The sequence below is a fragment of the Notolepis coatsorum genome (assembly GCF_963971535.1).
Source record: "Notolepis coatsorum genome assembly, chromosome: 5".
In the NCBI taxonomy this organism is placed as follows: domain Eukaryota; kingdom Metazoa; phylum Chordata; class Actinopteri; order Aulopiformes; family Paralepididae; genus Notolepis; species Notolepis coatsorum.
The window spans coordinates 200,506,712-200,525,551 of NC_140169.1; the positions used below are offsets into that span (position 1 = coordinate 200,506,712).

At 49.7% G+C, this 18,840-nt stretch overlaps 1 protein-coding gene across 1 annotated transcript; it reads right to left on the reverse strand.

Moving 5' to 3' along the window:
• Positions 1–754: 754 nt before the first annotated feature.
• On the reverse strand, positions 755–18,332 carry LOC311229097 (ankyrin repeat domain-containing protein 10-like; the record flags this gene model as incomplete). Its single annotated transcript, XM_084315108.1, has 2 exons — positions 755–1,755; positions 18,059–18,332. 2 exons carry the CDS (start codon positions 18,330–18,332, stop codon positions 1,451–1,453), a joined length of 579 nt encoding a protein of 192 aa, XP_084171234.1. The 3' UTR covers positions 755–1,450.
• Between the last annotated feature and the right edge of the window lie 508 nt (positions 18,333–18,840).

Consider the following 18,840-nt stretch of genomic DNA (forward strand, 5'->3'; position numbering starts at 1 on the left):
GTTTCAATTTCATCATGGTTAAGGTCAGTACGGTTGATGTATTTGGTATCCTTGTGTATATACACACAGACGCCACCTCCATACTGGTTCCTATCCCTCCTGACTATTGAGTAGTTTTCAATTTCAATCTCTGGATCCTGTACAGATGAGTCTAATTTTGTTTCTGTGAAACACAATATGTTAGCCTTACCGTTTAAAAACAACTGTTTGATTTCAGCCAGTTTCGGTCTCAGGCTATTTGTATTCAGATGAAATATGTGTAGTCCATTTTTGCTTGTAATAAGTTTGATGTCGTCACAGTTGAGGTAACTCTGTTGTGTCCTGTCCTGTGGTGGGGGGAGGGGGGGCGTTGTTGCTGTTTGTGCCGTGGGTGGGGAGGGGGGGAGGGGTGATGCTTTGTCCTTTGCTGGTGTCTGTATTCCTTTGTGTGAAAGCCCGCGATGTGGGGGGGGGGGGCTGGTTGATTCACTGACCTTTGGGAAGTATTTTGACATGTACATGGGTACCTTGGTCGTGTAGTGTATCTTGTAGACCAGGCCCATTGCAAGTTGCTGAAAGTGAAAAACTAAGTGAAAAACCAATCTCCCGGACACATGTCACAGCAAACGAGGCCTACAGGCTACAGCAAGCTTAGTGTACAGGCTACATTCATGTTAATATATGCTTTGGCATAAAAAACATTTAACATAAAACAAAAACACCAGAAAACTTTATAGTATTTCACTATTAATTTAAAATCTTCAAAAATCTGACTAATAAAACGTTCCCTTCCATCTCTTGAGGCAGGAACATTACAATGGCTTTCCCTATTAGCTCATCTGTAAATCCATAACATTGAGGTCACAACAATGGCAGTAGCCAGTTGTTAACAGTTTATACACAAGGTGAATTATGAGATCGTTGGATCATTTAAGCTGCATATCCTCCAGTTATGCTACAAAAATAATACAATGAAAAACATCAATGCCACCCCCTTTGATCCAACTTTAGTTTGGTCTAATTTCTTCCGCTAAAGCAAACGTGACCTATATTTGCTGTGCTGGGCAAATATGTTATCGTAGGAATGCTCATCACGTGTGTAATCAAGAAAAGAAAAACAAATCTGTACAGTTGTGCAAAACAAAAGTCACCCTTTTGTTGTCTTCTGGGCTTTGCATAAAAAAATCTAAGGATTATACAAGTATGTTCTGTATAAATCAGAATATGTCAAAGCTACCGATATGCCAACAAACCATGAATTCTAAAGAAAATATTTTCTCACACTAGTATGATCAGGTAAATATTTGATACAAGGAAAGCGAAAATACAGTACACAAATACTGCCATATTTTCTCAAATATATGTCTACACTGTGTGAAAACACCCACACCCGTGTAAAATGTAATGAAGACCACCAGCCAAAAACATTCTGCACAGCCGAACACCAGACTGTGCATAGACACAGCGCCCTCTACAGGTAGGCGTAGGAGTTGGTGCAGCGGCAGGGGATCTGCATGGAGGCCACAGTAATGATCTCCAGCTCTTTAGGTGCAGCAGGATTTGACCCATGATCCACTCTCCCCCGGTACCGACTCTGGTCCGTAGGGCCTGGCCCTTGTGGGGCTGCAGCAAACCCATTCAGCCCAAATGCAAAGGGTCCTGGCCCACCTGTGCATTGAGTCAACGCAGATTCCACATTCATGCTTTCCATATCGACGTGGCCAGCACCACCAAGAGGCCCGTTCCCGTTCAGCATTCCCGGTGGCATGCCCAGACCTGTGCAGAAACAGTGCCACCGTGTGGACGACAGAGGAATGATTAATACACATCTGAATGATAACAGGAGAAACTCAAGACATTCAAACTGACTGCTCTACTCAACGGGCATTAGGAACTGGAAAACAGAACTGAAACAGGAAAAACATGAAATTAGCTATGTTCTATAGTGTAGTGACTGTACATAATTCACACGGAACTCGTTGGGAATGGTAGTTCCCCCCGGACGATTTATAGGGTGGCACTTCCGGCCACCGGCATTCTTATTTTACTGTCGATACGACTACGTCGATTTGTTGTTACGCTGATGAATAAAGAAATTGAGTTTAGCTTCGAGACACCGCCTCCGACTCCTTCTTCTCAGCGCTACACTGGTGACCCTGACATTAGTCTCGAGGAAGTTTCCGAGACGGAGAATACGGCGAACATGGCAAACAACGCTGGTTTTCTCAGACTGCCTGAGTTTTGGGAGCAGTCGGCGGCCGCGTGGTTCGCCCAGGCGGAGGCGCAATTCGCCCTACGGGGAATCGTGGAGGACGCCGCTCGATACTTCCACGTCGTCTCGAGTCTGAACAACACTACGGCGGCGAGGACGGTAGGCTTCATTACCGCTCCGCCGGCCCGGGATAGATATGAGGCGTTTAAGACGCACCTGCTCAGGATTTTTGAGTTGTCGCCGTCTGAGCGGGCCCGACGTTTGTTGGATATACGTGGCTTGGGGGACAGTAAGCCGTCGGCGCATATGGAAATGATGCTGAATCTACTGGGCGCCGAGCAGCCGAACTTTTTATTTAAAGAGCTGTTCCTCAGACACATGCCGCCACGGGTACAGACGGCGCTGGCCAATACAAACATTGTAGATCCCCGTGCTCTGGCGGAGGAGGCAGATCGGTTCTACCTGGCCACGCAGCACTTAGCCCCAGAGGTGCTGGCCCCGACACGGGCGCACATGCCCAGAGGGGGAGGGGCGAAGATGGAGAGGGGCGCCGCGGCCGACGGCAATAATGACACAGGCCTGTGTTATTTCCATGCACGCTTCGGCGCGAAAGCAACGAAGTGCCGCCCGCCTTGTACTTTTGTCAGGGCGGGAAACGCCAACACCTGCGCCCAGTAGCGGCCGTGAGCGCAGGTACGTCGAACAGGCTACTCTTCATTAAGGACACACTCTCTGGTCGAGAATTCCTCTGCGACACCGGGGCACAGAGGAGCGTCCTACCGGCGACTGACGACCGCCAACGGTAACCCGATCCGCACCTACGGCACGAGGACCGTGGAGTTGTGTTTCGGGGGACAGCGGTTCACGTGGGAGTTTGTCACGGCCGACGTCTCGTTCCCACTACTCGGGGCGGATTTCCTCTGCGCACATGGGCTCCTCGTGGACGTGAGGCACGGCCGCCTGGTAGACGCCCAGACGTACGCTTCCTTGACTTGTGTGCGCAATGAAGTGGTATACAGCGGGCTGGCCAGCTCGCTCGCAGAAGGTGACGTGTACCAACGCCTACTGCGGGAGTTTCCCGGCTTGACACAGCCTACGTTCTCGGCCGCGACCACCAAACACGGGGTCGAGCATCACATAGAGACTCAAGGAGCTCCCGTGTACGCTAGGGCCCGCCGGCTCAACCCTGACAGACTAGCAGTCGCTAGGTCAGAGTTCGCCAACATGGAGAAGTTGGGGATTGTCCGACGCTCGGACAGCCCCTGGGCCTCGCCGCTGCACATCGTGCCCAAACCGGACGGGGGATGGAGACCGTGCGGGGACTACAGACGCCTCAACGACGCTACCACGCCAGACCGCTACCCGGTCCCCCACATCCAGGACTTCTCGGGGCACCTGGCGGGTAAGCTGTTCTTTTCGAAGGTGGACCTGGTACGCGGTTACCACCAAGTGCCGGTACACCCCTTGGACGTCCCGAAGACGGCGGTGGTAACACCCTTCGGTCTATTTGAGTTCCTACGGATGCCGTTCGGACTGAAGAACGCGGCACAGTCTTTCCAGAGGCTAATGGACTCGACGCTCAGAGACATGCCGTTTATTTTTGTCTACCTGGACGACATCCTCGTCGCCAGCTCCTCGCCCGAGGAGCACCTTGAGCACCTACGATGCCTCTTTACGAGGCTGGGCCAAAACGGCCTAATCATCAACCCGGCTAAGTGTCAGTTCGGGTTGACCTCCATACGGTTCCTCGGACACCTCATCGACAGGAGGGGGGCCGCCCCCCTCCCGTCGAAAGTGGAGGCCGTTTCCGCTTTCCCACGACCCCCGGCGGCCCGGGCGCTCAGGGAATTTCTCGGGATGGTGACGTTTTATCACCGGTTCATCCCCCGGGCGGCCCACACCATGCGGCCGCTTTACGAGGCGCTGAAGGGCAAGTCCCCCAACCAGCCGGTCGACTGGACGGCCGAGAGGACGACAGCCTTCGCGGCCACCAAGGCGGCCCTGGCGGGTGCAGCCATGTTGGCTCACCCGTCACCGGGGGCCCCGGTCGCCATTACCACCGACGCGTCAGACTACGCGGTGGGCGCAGTGCATGAGCAATACGTTGACGGCGCCTGGCAACCGCTGGCGTTTTTCAGCCGTCAACTGACCCCCAGGGAGCGCAAGTACAGCGCATTTGACAGAGAGCTCCTAGGTCTCTGGTTGGCGGTGCGCCATTTTCGTTTCATGCTGGAGGGCCGGGAGTTTACGGCCTTCGTCGACCACAAACCCCTCACGTTCTCCATGTCCAAGGTGGCTGAACCGTGGTCCGCGCGACAACAGCGCCAACTCTCGTACATTTCCGAGTACACGACAGACATACGGCATATCGCCGGGAAAGCCAACGTGGTCGCAGACTGCCTATCCAGGGTCGTCATCGGAGCTGTGCAACTGGGCCTCGACTACGTCGCCATGGGCTCGGAACAGGCCTCCGACCACGACATCCAGGCCCTCAGGACAGCGGATACCAGTCTGCGCCTCAGAGACGTCGCGATTGGCGGCTCGGGCGCGTCCCTGCTCTGTGACCTCTCCACCGGGCAACCCCGGCCGCTGGTCCCTATAGGCTGGCGCAGGCGGGCTTTCGAGGCTGTGCACGACCTGTCTCACCCCGGTAGGAAGCCTTCGAGCAGGTTGGTGTCACAGAAGTTTGTGTGGCGGGGGCTCAAGAAAGACGTGAGGGCCTGGGTCGACGCGTGTGTGTCCTGCCAACGGGCTAAAGTGCACCGACATACCAAGGCCCCGCTTGTGACATTCGTGGTTCCCGAGAGGAGGTTCGACCACGTCAATGTTGACCTCGTGGGCCCGCTTCCTTCCTCTCACGGGTTTACCTACCTGTTCACTATGGTGGACAGGACCACCCGATGGCCGGAAGCCGTTCCCCTCGCCTCGACGTCTTCTTCCGACGTGGCCCGCGCCTTTATCAGCACGTGGATCGCACGTTTCGGGACCCCGTCTGACCTCTCCTCCGACCGGGGCTCGCAGTTCACCTCAGAGCTCTGGAACGCGGTCGCCAGCGGCCTGGGGGTTAAGCTGCACCGTACAACCGCGTACCACCCGCAGGCCAACGGGCTATGCGAACGTTTCCACCGGTCCATGAAGGCGGCGCTGCGCGCAGGCCTGACGGACGGCAACTGGGTGGATAAGCTGCCGTGGGTCATGCTCGGACTTAGGAGCGCCCCCAAGGAGGACCTGCAGGCCTCGTCCGCGGAACTGTTGTACGGCCAGACATTGCGCGTCCCGGGGGATTTCATTCCGGACGCGACAACCCCTTGGTCCGCGGCCAGCCAGCGTTCCACCCTGCGAGAAGCGGCTCAGACCTTCGCCCCGATTCCCACGTCGCAGCATGGTACCCCCGTTTCCCGGGTGCCGCGCAGCCTGCACACGGCGGAGTATGTTTTTGTTCGCCACGATGCGCACCGGGGGCCCCTACGCCCCCCTTACGATGGCCCGTTTAGGGTCCTGCGACACGGTAACAAGGACCTCATGGTCGACATGGGCGGTAGGACGGAGACCGTGTCGATAGACAGGATCAAGCCCGCTCACATAGACGTTTCACAGCCTTTGGAGTTGGCCCTTCCCCCCGGCAGGGGTCGTCCGCCGTTGCCCCGGGTGCCACCGCCCACAGAGCCACCGGCGGCCTCACCGATGCCAGCGCCCCCGGGTGTCGGTGAGGGTACGGGCGCTTGCGACGCTTTCCCCTCTCCGCCCCCGGTTTTCCACGCTCGCCGAGGCCGTTTCGTGCCCCCGGGTGTCGTGGACGGCGCGGGCGCTTATGCCACTCCGCCCTCCCCGCCCCCGGCTTTCCGCACACGCAGGGGCCGGGCAATTGTTCCCCCACGCCGGGGGGATTTTGACTATGGGTGAATTCTGGGGGGGCTTGTGTAGTGACTGTACATAATTCACACGGAACTCGTTGGGAATGGTAGTTCCCCCCGGACGATTTATAGGGTGGCACTTCCGGCCACCGGCATTCTTATTTTACTGTCGATACGACTACGTCGATTTGTTGTTACGCTGATGAATAAAGAAATTGAGTTTAGCTTCGAGACACCGCCTCCGACTCCTTCTTCTCAGCGCTACAATAGACACTTTCTAACCGTTTGACAACATGAACATTCTAAATGGGCCTGAGATAATTTTCTGTTGCAGTTTCTGCAGGGGTTCTCAAACTTTTTTATACCACAACCCCATTATATTTAGGATCTTTTTTGGCGACCCCACACTTAATGTATCACGTAATTTCAACGTGGAATTAAGGAATATCAAATAAAAGCACACGTTGTTGAACTTGATCATGGATATTTATTAGAACGTTTTATTACAGCACTGTGTTATCAATACACATTTATAAAACGAGGCATATTTAGCCAAAATATGTTGCCAGAACATGGTCCAAAGCCGTTCCCTTAGCAACGAAGTTCTTCTGAAAAGGTCTATTAATTAGGTGCAGCCAGACTCAGAAAGGTCTTTATTGCCAAGTAGTTTAACACATACAAGGAATTTGATTTGGTGGTTTTTTGTGTGTGGCATTAACCCTTTCACTACCACACTACAGACTGTTCTGTTCCACACTAGCTCACGCTCAGCGTTCATTGCATATATCTCGCTTCAGCATATATACACTGAATAATTCCACAATGTACCTTTAAATGCCAGCATTCATCTGGCCACACCCCCATCTGCTTACCTATATAAGCAGGGGTGGTGCCACACACTCATCTCCTTCTCAAATTTCATCACAAGCAACGTGTTGCTCATATGCCCACTTGACGTGGAGAAAAATATTGTTTACAAGGAAAGGAAGAACAAGGAGATACGTTGACATCATATCTTTATTTTCTCTCTCACTATTTTCGAGAAAATACGGCAATGTTGTCTTCGTCACTGGAGTGTCTGGAAGATGGTGATCATTCTAAAAACCCTCCACCGGTTTTCGTATTGGGAGCACGCCGCTGCATGCTTCTCAACTGCAGTTCCTTGCTGTGTTTGTTGGGGTGAAACCTTTCAGGCCACAGCTGAACTGTAAGACGCGCCGCTGTTGTGAGGAGCGGTGGGTTTCAGGTTGGGTGAGTACTGTCGCTGGCATGCTTCACTTGTCTGTTAGTGCTATGGGGGCTACTTGACAATGTTTATGAAAACCAGCCCCAGGCTAGGGTCCTTTGTTCAGCCACCTAGGCGACAGAAGACCTTGGTCTGAAGACCATTGTAGTTTTAACTAGTGGGCCGCGACCATTAACACTGGTGATCCCTGTGTTTTCTGGACGAGTGGGTATCTCCCTGTCACCGTGTAGCCCCTTCTTTCATATCCAAATGAGAGTATTCCTTCACGAGGAGATATCAAGTTATTCAAGTCAGCTACACAGGCCAGTTTGGTATTGTGCTGATTCCGTCGGGTGTGGGTAAAATCACCGTTGTAAAGCTGTGTTGACATCTTGTTTCTCTTTTCTCTTAAAAAGTGAGGAGGGTTTCAGAACGACGGCCTGTCTGGGTGAGTGTTATATCATTGTGTACAAATTCAGGTGATAGCTGCTTAGCTTACGGTTAGCCGGTCAGCTGTTAGCTGCGGCGTTAGCCTGCTGGGATCACTGCGGGGCCTACAGAGGTTGGGCCTACTGTTAGCCAGTCAGCTGTTGGCTGCGGCGCTAGCTGTTGTGATCACTAGGAAACGTTAGCTTGCTGCTATCGGACAAGGCCGGCGCGAGGTAGCTTCTGCTACTCGCGCGCCGCCGTGAGCTCCCCTCTGGTTGCGTGCGCCGTTCAATCGGCGTCTCGCGAGCAGGGGTAATAGAGACCGACGGTTGGAGCGGCCGTTAGCTTAATGCTACTCTGTTGAACGTGCTTTGATTGAAACATGTTTTACACTCTTGACTACGACGTCGTCTTTGACAGGGGATGTTCGTCGACCCTGCCCTGAGCCAGGACGGCAAGGATTGCGTCAACAAAGGGACCGTTGCGGTTCGGCACGTTACGGGGGGGGGAGGGAGTTTCCTGGTACCACGGCCTGGAATATTGGGCGTGTGCACCGCAGAAATTCCCCCGCCATAGAGTACGTCACTGTGCGCGTCTCTGTTGGTAGGACTTCCGTGTGCTGTTCAGGTCCATGTGATGGATCTGTTTCAGGGGGGTGGTCAGGGCTCCTCCTCACCAAGCGCCTATTCGGGCCTTCTGTGACTTCGGACTCCTCCTTCCATGTGAGGGAGCCTCCATCAGAGTACAGAGCCTTCCTCCTCAGATTGTCAAAGTGAGTGGACCCTCTAGAAGGTGTCCTATTCTATTGTATATGTATTCGATTCAATTCGATTATTGAGTGTGTATGGGTTCAGTGCCTCTTCCCCGGAGAGCCCTAAAACCAATTTTTTACATGGCTCAAGGTGCAATATATTCTTTTCAATCTGTACAGCTCGCGTGGGAAGTCTCTCTGGGGATTCCCGTCTCCTTCCTATGGGAGGGTGGTGGGATGTAAAAATGTGAATTTTTTTTACCCTCGGCTGTGTAGACTGGGATACATACTGTTGATGCTTCCTTCTTTTCTATTCAAAAAGTGTTGGAGTTAGGAAGTGTCACACCCCTCTTGTCGTTCCCCTGGGCGCCTTGGGGATTCAATGACAGGTCTAAATAGCCTGTTCATTGATGGGGGTGTGTCCCGACGCACGTATAGTGCTAGCTCGCTGTAAACAGGCGACTGACTGGCACGCCTTGGTTGCTTGTGGTTAAAACGGCGTTTTTATAAAGCAACTGAGATGGGGGTTTTTCCTCTTACGACGACCATATCCCACGACCTGGGTTGGTTATCGACGGATTCTCGTTCATGTCTGGGGGATGATGACGGAATGGATCTGAACATATGTAGAGGGGTCTCACGCCCTTGGGGTGGGCCACCAGGCGCGGTTCGCCCGAACGTCTGGGTGGCGCCTTCTTTTCATGTTAAGATCGACACGCATATCTGCCCTTTCTCCTGGAGTAGGCATGTCGGCGTGGTTAGGGCACGGGACTGGTTCTGGTCACGCTGGTCCGGATCAGTTGAACCCGTTGTCCGCCGGGGATGCAGATCTGCTGTTCTGGTACCCTGAGGGACTTGGGCTTTTTTCAGGGGGAAAAATGCCAGGTCGGTCCGGGTGTCACAGGGTTAAGCGCTATGGAGACCCTGGTTGGGTACGTTTTTACTCAGCACTGTCGTAATGGCTTACGGCCATGCCAGCCTGTACACGCTCGATCTCGTCGGATCTCAGGCCGCTACACAGGTTGGTCCTGGTTAGTACTTGGTTGGGAGACCGCCTGGGAATACCAAGTACGGTGTGCTTAGGGGCTGGTTCTCCATTCTTTTTCGCTCCTCTCTCACGCATGGCGAAGAGGGGCCTGTTGGGGTGGTCTTTGACCTCCTCTGGTGACCCTGTGCTTCCCGTATCGCCAGGCCCGGTCCGAGGTAATGTTTCGTCGACCCGTAGGCCTGGGTTAACCCTTTTTTGAAAACTGAAACACTTGTACTGCGGTATAGCCGGTGTATACCCGCAGGTGTGTTTTGGAGTTTTTTCTTGAGGGGTTATAGGAACAACCATCGCATTGGGTAACGCCAAGGTGGTTGATTCCCTGGTGTGTTGGAGCAGTGTCAACTCTCGGGTTCACCGGTTGAGGGTGCCCCTGCACGTTCATGACGTCTGCCAATCATGTCAGCCTTCTCTGCCTCAACCCCTCTGGGTGGGGGTTTTTAAATGGAGGCTTGGTCATGCAACGCCGCCAGCTTCCGCTCCTTCCGCCGGGGCGGCTGTGTTCAGCTGTCCCCTCTGGCGCCTGTCTCGTCCGCAGTCTCCAGGCTAGGGTTAATAGCCTGTTGCCTGGTTTTTCCCCGGTGCGCTGCCTGCTTCCGTTGGTTAACCTTTTTTGTGTGCTTACGGCCATGCTGACTGCCTGTTGCAGGGTCAGTGTGCCAGGCGGTGTACTATTGGGGGGACAGGGCCCGCTCGGCTGAGGGGCTTTTGTCCGAATACGCTGGCGATGTGGGGGGCGCGGCACTACGTGCCCACCTGGTGGGGTCTTGATGCTGGCATTATGGACTTCTCCGGGCCCCCATTCCAGGGAGTCCAGTCCTTTTGGTGGGTCTGGGTCTTCCTTCGCGCTCCACTGCTACGGCCTTGCCACTGGGTTGGGTTTGCCCTTGACCCCGTGATTCTGGGGGCAGTAACGAGGTTGTTTCCCTCTGTTCGTTCCCGGGTGGCATGCGGGTTGTGCGTGTGTGTAGTCGTGGGGTCAAGCCACGGTCTGCTCACCCTGTGCGTTGAGTTGCTTGAGTGCCTCTTCGCACGGTCGGGTCCGTCGCCCTCCCGTGAAGCCACCAATAGGGGGGGTGCCCTCCATTAGGGTGGGTCGGGGGGGCTCGGCCCTCCCTGGTCTGATGGTTGTGGGGGGCCTCAGCAGGGTACATTTGTCGAGCTTCTAGCTCCCGCTCAGCTCCTATTATGCAATGAACGCTGAGCGTGAGCTAGTGTGGAACAGAACGTTAGGTTATGACTATAACCAAGTTCTGTCAACACTTAGTGAACGCTCAGCGTTTAGACGACGCTGCAGGCCCTTGATTTTTCATTCATTCATTGTGATGAAATTTGTTGGGAAGGAGATGAGTGTGTGGCACCACCCCTGCTTATATAGGTAAGCGGATGGGGGTGTGGCCAGATGAATGCTGGCATTTAAAGGTACATTGTGGAATTATTCAGTGTATATATGCTGAAGCGAGATATATGCAATGAACGCTGAGCGTTCACTAAGTGTTGACAGAACTTGGTTATAGTCATAACCTAACGTTAACCTTTCACTACCACACTACAGACGGTTAACTTTTCACTACCACACTGCAGACGGTTAACCTTTCACTACCACACTACAGACGGTTAACTTTTCACTACCACACTGCAGACAGTTAACCTTTCACTACCACACTACAGACGGTTAACTTTTCACTACCACACTACAGACGGTTAACCTTTCACTACCACACTACAGACGGTTAACAGTCTGTAGTGTGATAGTGAAAGGGTTAACCTTATGTAGTGTGGTAGTGAAAAGGTTAACCATTTGCCATGTGGCAGTGAAAGGGTTAACCATCTGTATTGTCGCAGTGAAAGGGTTAACCATTTGGTAGTGTGAAAGGGTTAACGGACAATTACGGTAGAATAAAATAAAATGGAATATAAACTAAATTAAAATAGAATAGAAGCACACTAGAATAGCATTACAAACATAAAATAGGCCGGGTTGTACAATTGTGCACAATGTGGTTGAGTATATACACTAATTCAAATACAAATAACAATACAGTGGGATGGAATATTTAGCAGGGCTGTGCAATTGAGCAGTAATTGGACGACAAAGTACTAACAGTGAAGTATGAACAAGCAGGAAAGAGTTTTAATTGTATACACAATTAGCCTTCAATAAAGTAAGACTGCAGAGGGAGTTTTGGAAGATGTTTGCAAGACGTTTGCTTCATTTCAATAAGCTTTGCTACAGTATTTCAATGTATTTTAGTCCTCTGAATATTCGCTAGTTCAAACAACCTCAACCTCTAAACCGAGTGGTTCAGAATAACACGGTTCTACTGTCTGCAACATAGGCCCAACTCCACAAGAAATAATGACAACATTTAGCAAAAGGAAGATACTTCAACCAGTTACAGTATGTTCCCCATCCCAGATTACTCAGTCACCTCTCGGGCAACTAAGGTCACTGAACTGGAAGTACTCCAGCTTTCTTCTGCAACATGAAACTCTACTCCAGAGCTGTTGGCTGTTGCCCAGCCAAAACAGGCCAAATGCACGTGGTCACCACCACCAGAATCATGTTCCTCTGACACACAACATTGTGATGTTGCATAATTCACAACAACTCCTCGTCCAATCAACAGTCATCTCCCGCCTCGACTACTGCAATGCACTGCTCGCTGGCCTCCCGGCCACTGCCACTAAGCCTCTTCAACTCATTCAGAACGCAGCCGCCCGCCTGATCTCAAACCTACCGAAGTCGGCCCATGTCACCCCACTTCTTAGGGACCTGCACTGGCTCCCCATTGCTGCACGAATCCGCTTCAAGGCCCTCGACCTAGCATACCGTGCGGCAAAGGGAACCTCTCCCGCCTACCTCCGGTCAATGGTCTCTAACTACACACCCTCAAGACCCCTACGCTCTGCATCTTCTGGCCGCCTCAGACCTACTCCTATCCAAGCTCCGGGAGGGTCATCAAAGAGAAGTCGCCTATTCTCAGTCCTTGCCCCACAATGGTGGAATGAACTACCCACCCCAGTTAGGACAGCCGAATCACGTCCAATCTTTCGCCGTCGACTAAAGACGCACTTCTTCAACCATTATCTGAATTAAAAAAAAAACTATAAAAAAAAAAAAAAACCTAACTAACTAACCGTACTGTCATGCACTTGTCCTAATAAACTAACCTACACTGTAGCACTCAGGGCCGCCTCAGGGGGTGTGCGAGCAGTGCGGTCGCACAGGGCCTCGCGGGAAGGGGGGCCTCGCAAAAAAAAAATAAAAAAAAAATAAAAAAAAAATATTTTTTATTTATTTTTTTTTATTATTTTTTATTATTTTTTTTTATTTTTTTTTTATTTTTTTGCGAGGCCCCCCTTCCCGCGAGGCCCTTTTTCATTACAGACCTAAAATCTAGTTTTGCTTATATACTTATATATTTCACATTAGACACGTTTGTAGAATGTGTCTGACTTCCTGGCTCTGCAGACTGCAGTTTTCCGGTTTCTGCGGATTTGCTGCTCTACAGATTTTAGGATAGTGTTTCCGGCCCGTCCGCCGACCGCCGTAATACCAAATAGAAGAAGAAGACACACGAGGTAGATAATTCAGCGCTATTCAGAGTAGCGAGGTCGAGTGGATGTCTTTTCAAAAGAAGGAGAAGAGAACTTGTGAGCAGATAAATCTGTTAGGCAGCAATATGCCGAAAGGTGTCCAGTCTGCCGGAAAGTACTCGAAGAAGAAGAAGAAGAAGAAGAATTACACCGTGGGCCAAGTCTCCTTCCAACTTCACCATTGGCGCCGGCCGCGCCGCATTCATTGATACTGCGTTATGTGAGTCAACCTATGATTAAATACCCGCCGTGGACCTGTCCTGACCTATCTATCTTTCTCTCTTTCTGGAGCCAAACTGGTCGACATAGTACTAGAGTAGCTAACTGTGTGTGCCTGCTGAGAGCACCTGGCTGTATGTAGACAGTAGCCGCATAGCTTGTTAGCTGTTAGCTAACGCAGAAGCAAGCTATGCGGCTACTACATGCAGCCAGGTGCCTGATTGAGCTAACTGTTAGCCAGTTAGCTGTTTAGCGTCAGCTGGGAACGTTCGTTTGATGCTATCAGTTAGCCTTGAGAATAGCAGGCCCTGGCACTCTGACTACGACATCATCTTTGACAGAAGATGTAGTCGGGCCTGCACCATGACAAGGCTCTGGCCAAAGCTTTGTCCCGACAGCGAGAGGCCTTTCGTCAACGTGGAGACCTGTGTTCCTCGTGCAGGTAAAATGTCATGACATTACCCCACTCTTCCTTCCTTCCCCTCCCGAATGTTTTGTTAATAACGATGTTTTTTTCCAGGCAAAACATATGCTACTTCACAACATTTGGAGATACGACATGTGCTGTGTGTGAATGGTCGTTTGTGTAGCTTGGGTAGCGTTGGGCCGTTGGCCAAAGCTGTGTGTCACGTGGCCTGGTGTCACAGTACCTGGCTAGCCTATTTAGCTGATGTCGGCCATTGGCTCCTTGCTGCTTTGGTTTCTCTGGTATAGACGCTCTTCTTGTTGGATTGTTGATCTTTGTCCTTTTGAATCTCTCATACATGCTATAGTCTCTCTCTAACACACACACACATGACAAACACACATGTTCTCTCTCTCTCTCTCTCTTTCTAACACACACAGTCTGCCTATGGCGGCCTTTCTCGATGGCTAGGCTGTGCTCAAGGATCTTCAGTCACAGTGCTCAGGTATTCTGCCACTGTGTACTCTCTGTTTAGGGCCAAATAGCATTTCAATTTCTTTCCAATGTGTCTCTCTCTCTCTCTCTCTCTTTCTCTCTCTGTACACTGTATATTGACTGTAGAACGGGAGCTCTCTCTCGCTCTCTCTTTTGCTATATGTTGACTGTATCATGCCCCGCCTCGGGCAGCGCTATTATTTAAGAATATGTTGACTGTATAAAAAAAAAAAAAAAAAAAAAAAAAATATATATATATATATATATATTTTTTTTTTTTTTTTTTTTTTTACCTTTGGGGGGGGGGGGGGGGGGGGGGGGCCTCGCGTTAAATCTCGCACAGGGCCTCGCATTTCTCCCAGGCGGCCCTGGTAGCACTCAACACTTTGATGAACATTGTTACTCAGCTGATAGAGTTGTGCCCTTCCTGATGGCTTGTCGTACAGAACTTGTAAGTCGCTTTGGATAAAAGCGTCAGCTAAATGACTAAATGTAAATGTAAAAATGTAAATTCAGTCAATAGTTTATATTAAGTCACCAATTCCTGGTCCTGCCTAGATGATATTTTAAGCTGTGGTATGTGATCAAGTACTGTCGTCAGTTGTGTAAAACCCACCGGGGACCACCGACACGGTAGAAACAAATGGAATCTCTTCCACGTCTCATCTGCTGGGCTGCACCACTTTAGTCTCTTTCCCAATAAATAAATAAATAAATAAATAAATAAATAAATAAATAAATAAATAAAATAAATAAATAAATAAATAAATAATAGTTTGATCACACTGCCCACTGGCTCAGATGTGTATATTCAGAGTTAAAATAGGTAGTGTAAACAATATAATGAACTTTTCTACTGTACTATAATTCTATTGCCTGTATTCATGTCTTCTACTATTACCCTGCCCATACATGTACCTCCCCTCCCCCATGCTGCTATGATGCCTGAATTTCCCCAAGGGGATCAATAAAGGAATATCTTATCTTAACACCATTTATGATGGTCGATTGACCAGGATCAAAACATAAGAGAATTATTATATGAGGTTATGAAGGGGAGCAGACACCACTTGTAACCCCATCCCACAAACCCGTACATCACGACCTGTATATGATCTGGGTGAAAAAGGCAATGCCGATCCCACAATAAATGAATCCAACGCACCGGTATCTCGCAGGATTTTAACCGGTACAAAGGAATCACTTCCCACCAATGAAACATGACCCTCCGTAATATAAGGAGAATAACCGCTTTCAATGTCTGATATTGTAGCTGTTACTGTCGCAGGTCTTGTATGCCACCTAACTGCATCAATGGCATCAGCCTTGCTACCAATACGAGCAGGTGCAGCCAACGCGACAGGTCTCACCTGGCCATTTTCATTTGAGAATTCCGCCTCTGCTCTGCGACTAGGGCACTCATTCTTCCAATGCCCTTCACGCCGACAGTAATGACAATTGGTACTATCGTCACTCTCCTTCCCAGAACCATTATTAGGCCTAGAATAAGCCGATTCCACGTTTGACCCAAAACGCCTGTCTGTGCGTGGAGAAAATCTATTCTGCTGCACACTACTACCTGCTTCGGCAAATGTACGTTTATGAATTAGACTAAATTCATCAGCCAACATTGCTGCTTCTTGCGGAGTTTTAACTTTTCGTTCGTTTAAGTAAGTAGCAATACTATATGGCACACGGTTTTTTATTTGCTCTAGTACTACTAAATCTGACAGTTCCTGAAAAGTTCCAACATCTGACGCAGAACACCATCGAGTAAACTGTACTACCAGATCACGGACAAAATCAACATGAGTCTGGTGCTCCCTTTTTTCCCAATTTCTAAAACGTTGCCGATATGCTTCGGGGACCAACTCATATGCACGCAACACTATAGCTTTAACTGTCGCATAGATCTTACTGTCTGCTACAGTCAAAGAAGCATAGGCCGCTTGTGCTTTTCCTGTGAGGACACACTGCAACAACAAAGTGCACTCCTCATCAGACCACTTTCGTGCACTTGCCACCCGCTCAAACAAAGAAAAAAACAGGTCCGGATCCTTTTCTGTGAACTTGGGAAGCAGTTGCCGGTTAGATCCCACATTAAATGTACTTTCCTCCTGACCAGTGACCCCGGAGGATATTTTCCCCTCAATTATCTGCTTCAATTTAATGGTTTCCATCTCTAATTGTGATTGGAAAGAATCCGCTTTAATTCTTTCCATTCTTTCCTCATGTTCCATACTCCTTCCCTCATGTTCCAATTTAAGAGTTAACAACTCCTTTTGCTGTTCAAAGGTCAAAGCTACAGGGGTCACTGTAGGTGAAATGACAGGTTTATCTATATCAATCAAAATCTCCCTCCCCACCAATGTGTCTCTCAACAATACTCTCACATCTTCCTTCAAACGTTTATCAGTCACCTCAATCTCAAAGTGCTCAGCAATTTTTTGCAGGTGTTCCCTTGTACACTGGTTCAATAACTCGATTGAAGGAGTGTGTATAAAGTCTTTTACAATGGACGCCATATCTAAAGCACTAATCACTACTTATATAGAAAACAAACAGAAAACATGGTGAGCAAGACTTTCCGAGTGCCAATCCCTAACCATATACAATGATATTTGTATTTTTGAGCAACCCTGGTTCCCTACCAATATCACTAATCTAAACCTAACCATCTTCTTTCTTTACCCTCGACAGAGACCGAAGTCTCCACCTTACAGACTCCAGTTCAAAACAAAAAAGGAAAAATAATAAATTTAGTGCATTCGGCGCCTACCTAACCAGGGCTACTCACTACCACTTTTAAACAGATTAAATAGCACTCAAAAAGTCATACTCACCACACGCTGCATGTCCACAGAGGAGAGGATTCACCACACTGCCAGCCATCACAAAACTGCAAAACTAAAGGTCAATTTGAAGAAAATAACCAAATTAACATTCAACATTTCCAATTTGCACCTGAATCTCCCCCAATCCAAGACATATTCAATTAATTTCAGCAAACAAATAGTTTCCAGGTTACTCACCACACTGGCAACCAGTCCACCCTAGATCACTCCCACTAGGGCCCAATGTAGGGAGTGAAAAATATGAACATGCCGAAAAAAAAAATCTTACAAACAATTCTAGGGTCCAAATTGTTTTTCTTTTATAATACCGGATGTATTCTTTTTTGACGAGCCCCCACTTGTTACGAACTGGCTCAAGCTCGCAACAAGAATAGGGAGACACAGGCACAATTTAAGAAATAACAAAGAATTTATTATCAGTCAGCCAATATATATGAGTATCAGTGTGTCAGCAGTGTGTGGATGAGTGTATGTGCAGCATGAATGTGTGGGTGTAAAAGCAAAGAAAAGCAACCAAAACGAATGAACCAAAAGTAACAGCCAAATGACCAAAGAACCAAATAAACAACGGACAACAACCAGACAAACAAAGAACCAAAAACAACTGGGGAGTTCGCCAGAGATCAGAGGCAGCCTCTCTCTGATATCCTGCTGGGACACACCGGCCCAGGTGTGCACCAATTAGCTGACGAGCCTTCCCCAGCTCTGCTCTGCCAGCCAGAGCAGAGGAAGGCTACACAGTGTGGGGGAGGGTCGTCACACTACCCAAGACCCTTACCCACCCAAGAAAAAACCCCTGCTTGATTTACTGAATGCATGACTTTATTTGACAATATATAAAACAACACGTGACAGAAGCACAGTGTGGAAATACTGCCAAGGATGGACACAAAAAAGCTCAGAGCTTATTTCCATTGTGGTCCTTGTAGGGGAACGAAATGTTCAGACATGCATCATACAGACATCATAAAACTGAACGACCACCTACCATCAGTTCTCGCCTTCTTGACCCGATTGGTGTCCATGCTATCGAATGACCTCTTCCTGTTGGGCCCTCCGTTCAGGAAGCCCCGTCCCTGGATCACGGGGGGAGAGTGGCCTCCGTTCTGGGCAGCGGTATTCAGACAGAACCCGCCGGGCTGGGTCTGGGACGGAGCTTGGTTCCGCTGGAGGTTCTGGGCGTTGGAGAGAACCTCCGCGCACTCGTTGAACCCCTGGGCGTGGGCCAGGTCAGCGGCAGACAGCCCAGTGGCATTCCTCATACTGCACAATGGGAAAACAACAGTGTTGGAAAGACCCCACGACCTTTAAGAGTTCACAGACGTACAGACACACACACACACGCACACAAACAAATGCTGGATAACACAATCGCTCATACACTGACGCACACAAAAGGACATACAGTAACGTTACATAAACTACCTGGGCTGCACCAATTTCTCACAACATCCTCGTCATCTCCTTGAGATGGCGGCTGATCCTTTAGGATCATTTCATCTTCTATAAAAGTGGAACTAAAATTGTAAAACAAATAAATTGTTATGTCTGCTGCAAAAGGACATGATTAACATAGCTGATATAATGCACACGTTCGACACCTGAAGAAAGATCTAAATATGTGACTTAAAGGGCTGGGTTTACACCCGAGAGGAAGGCAGAGGATGAAATAACGTGTGGTGATGCAAATCTCGTCCCAGGAAAGACCGGATATCCAGGAGTCGTCGACAGTAGCGTCAAATTTCAAGGCAGTCACAATTGACTCGGTTG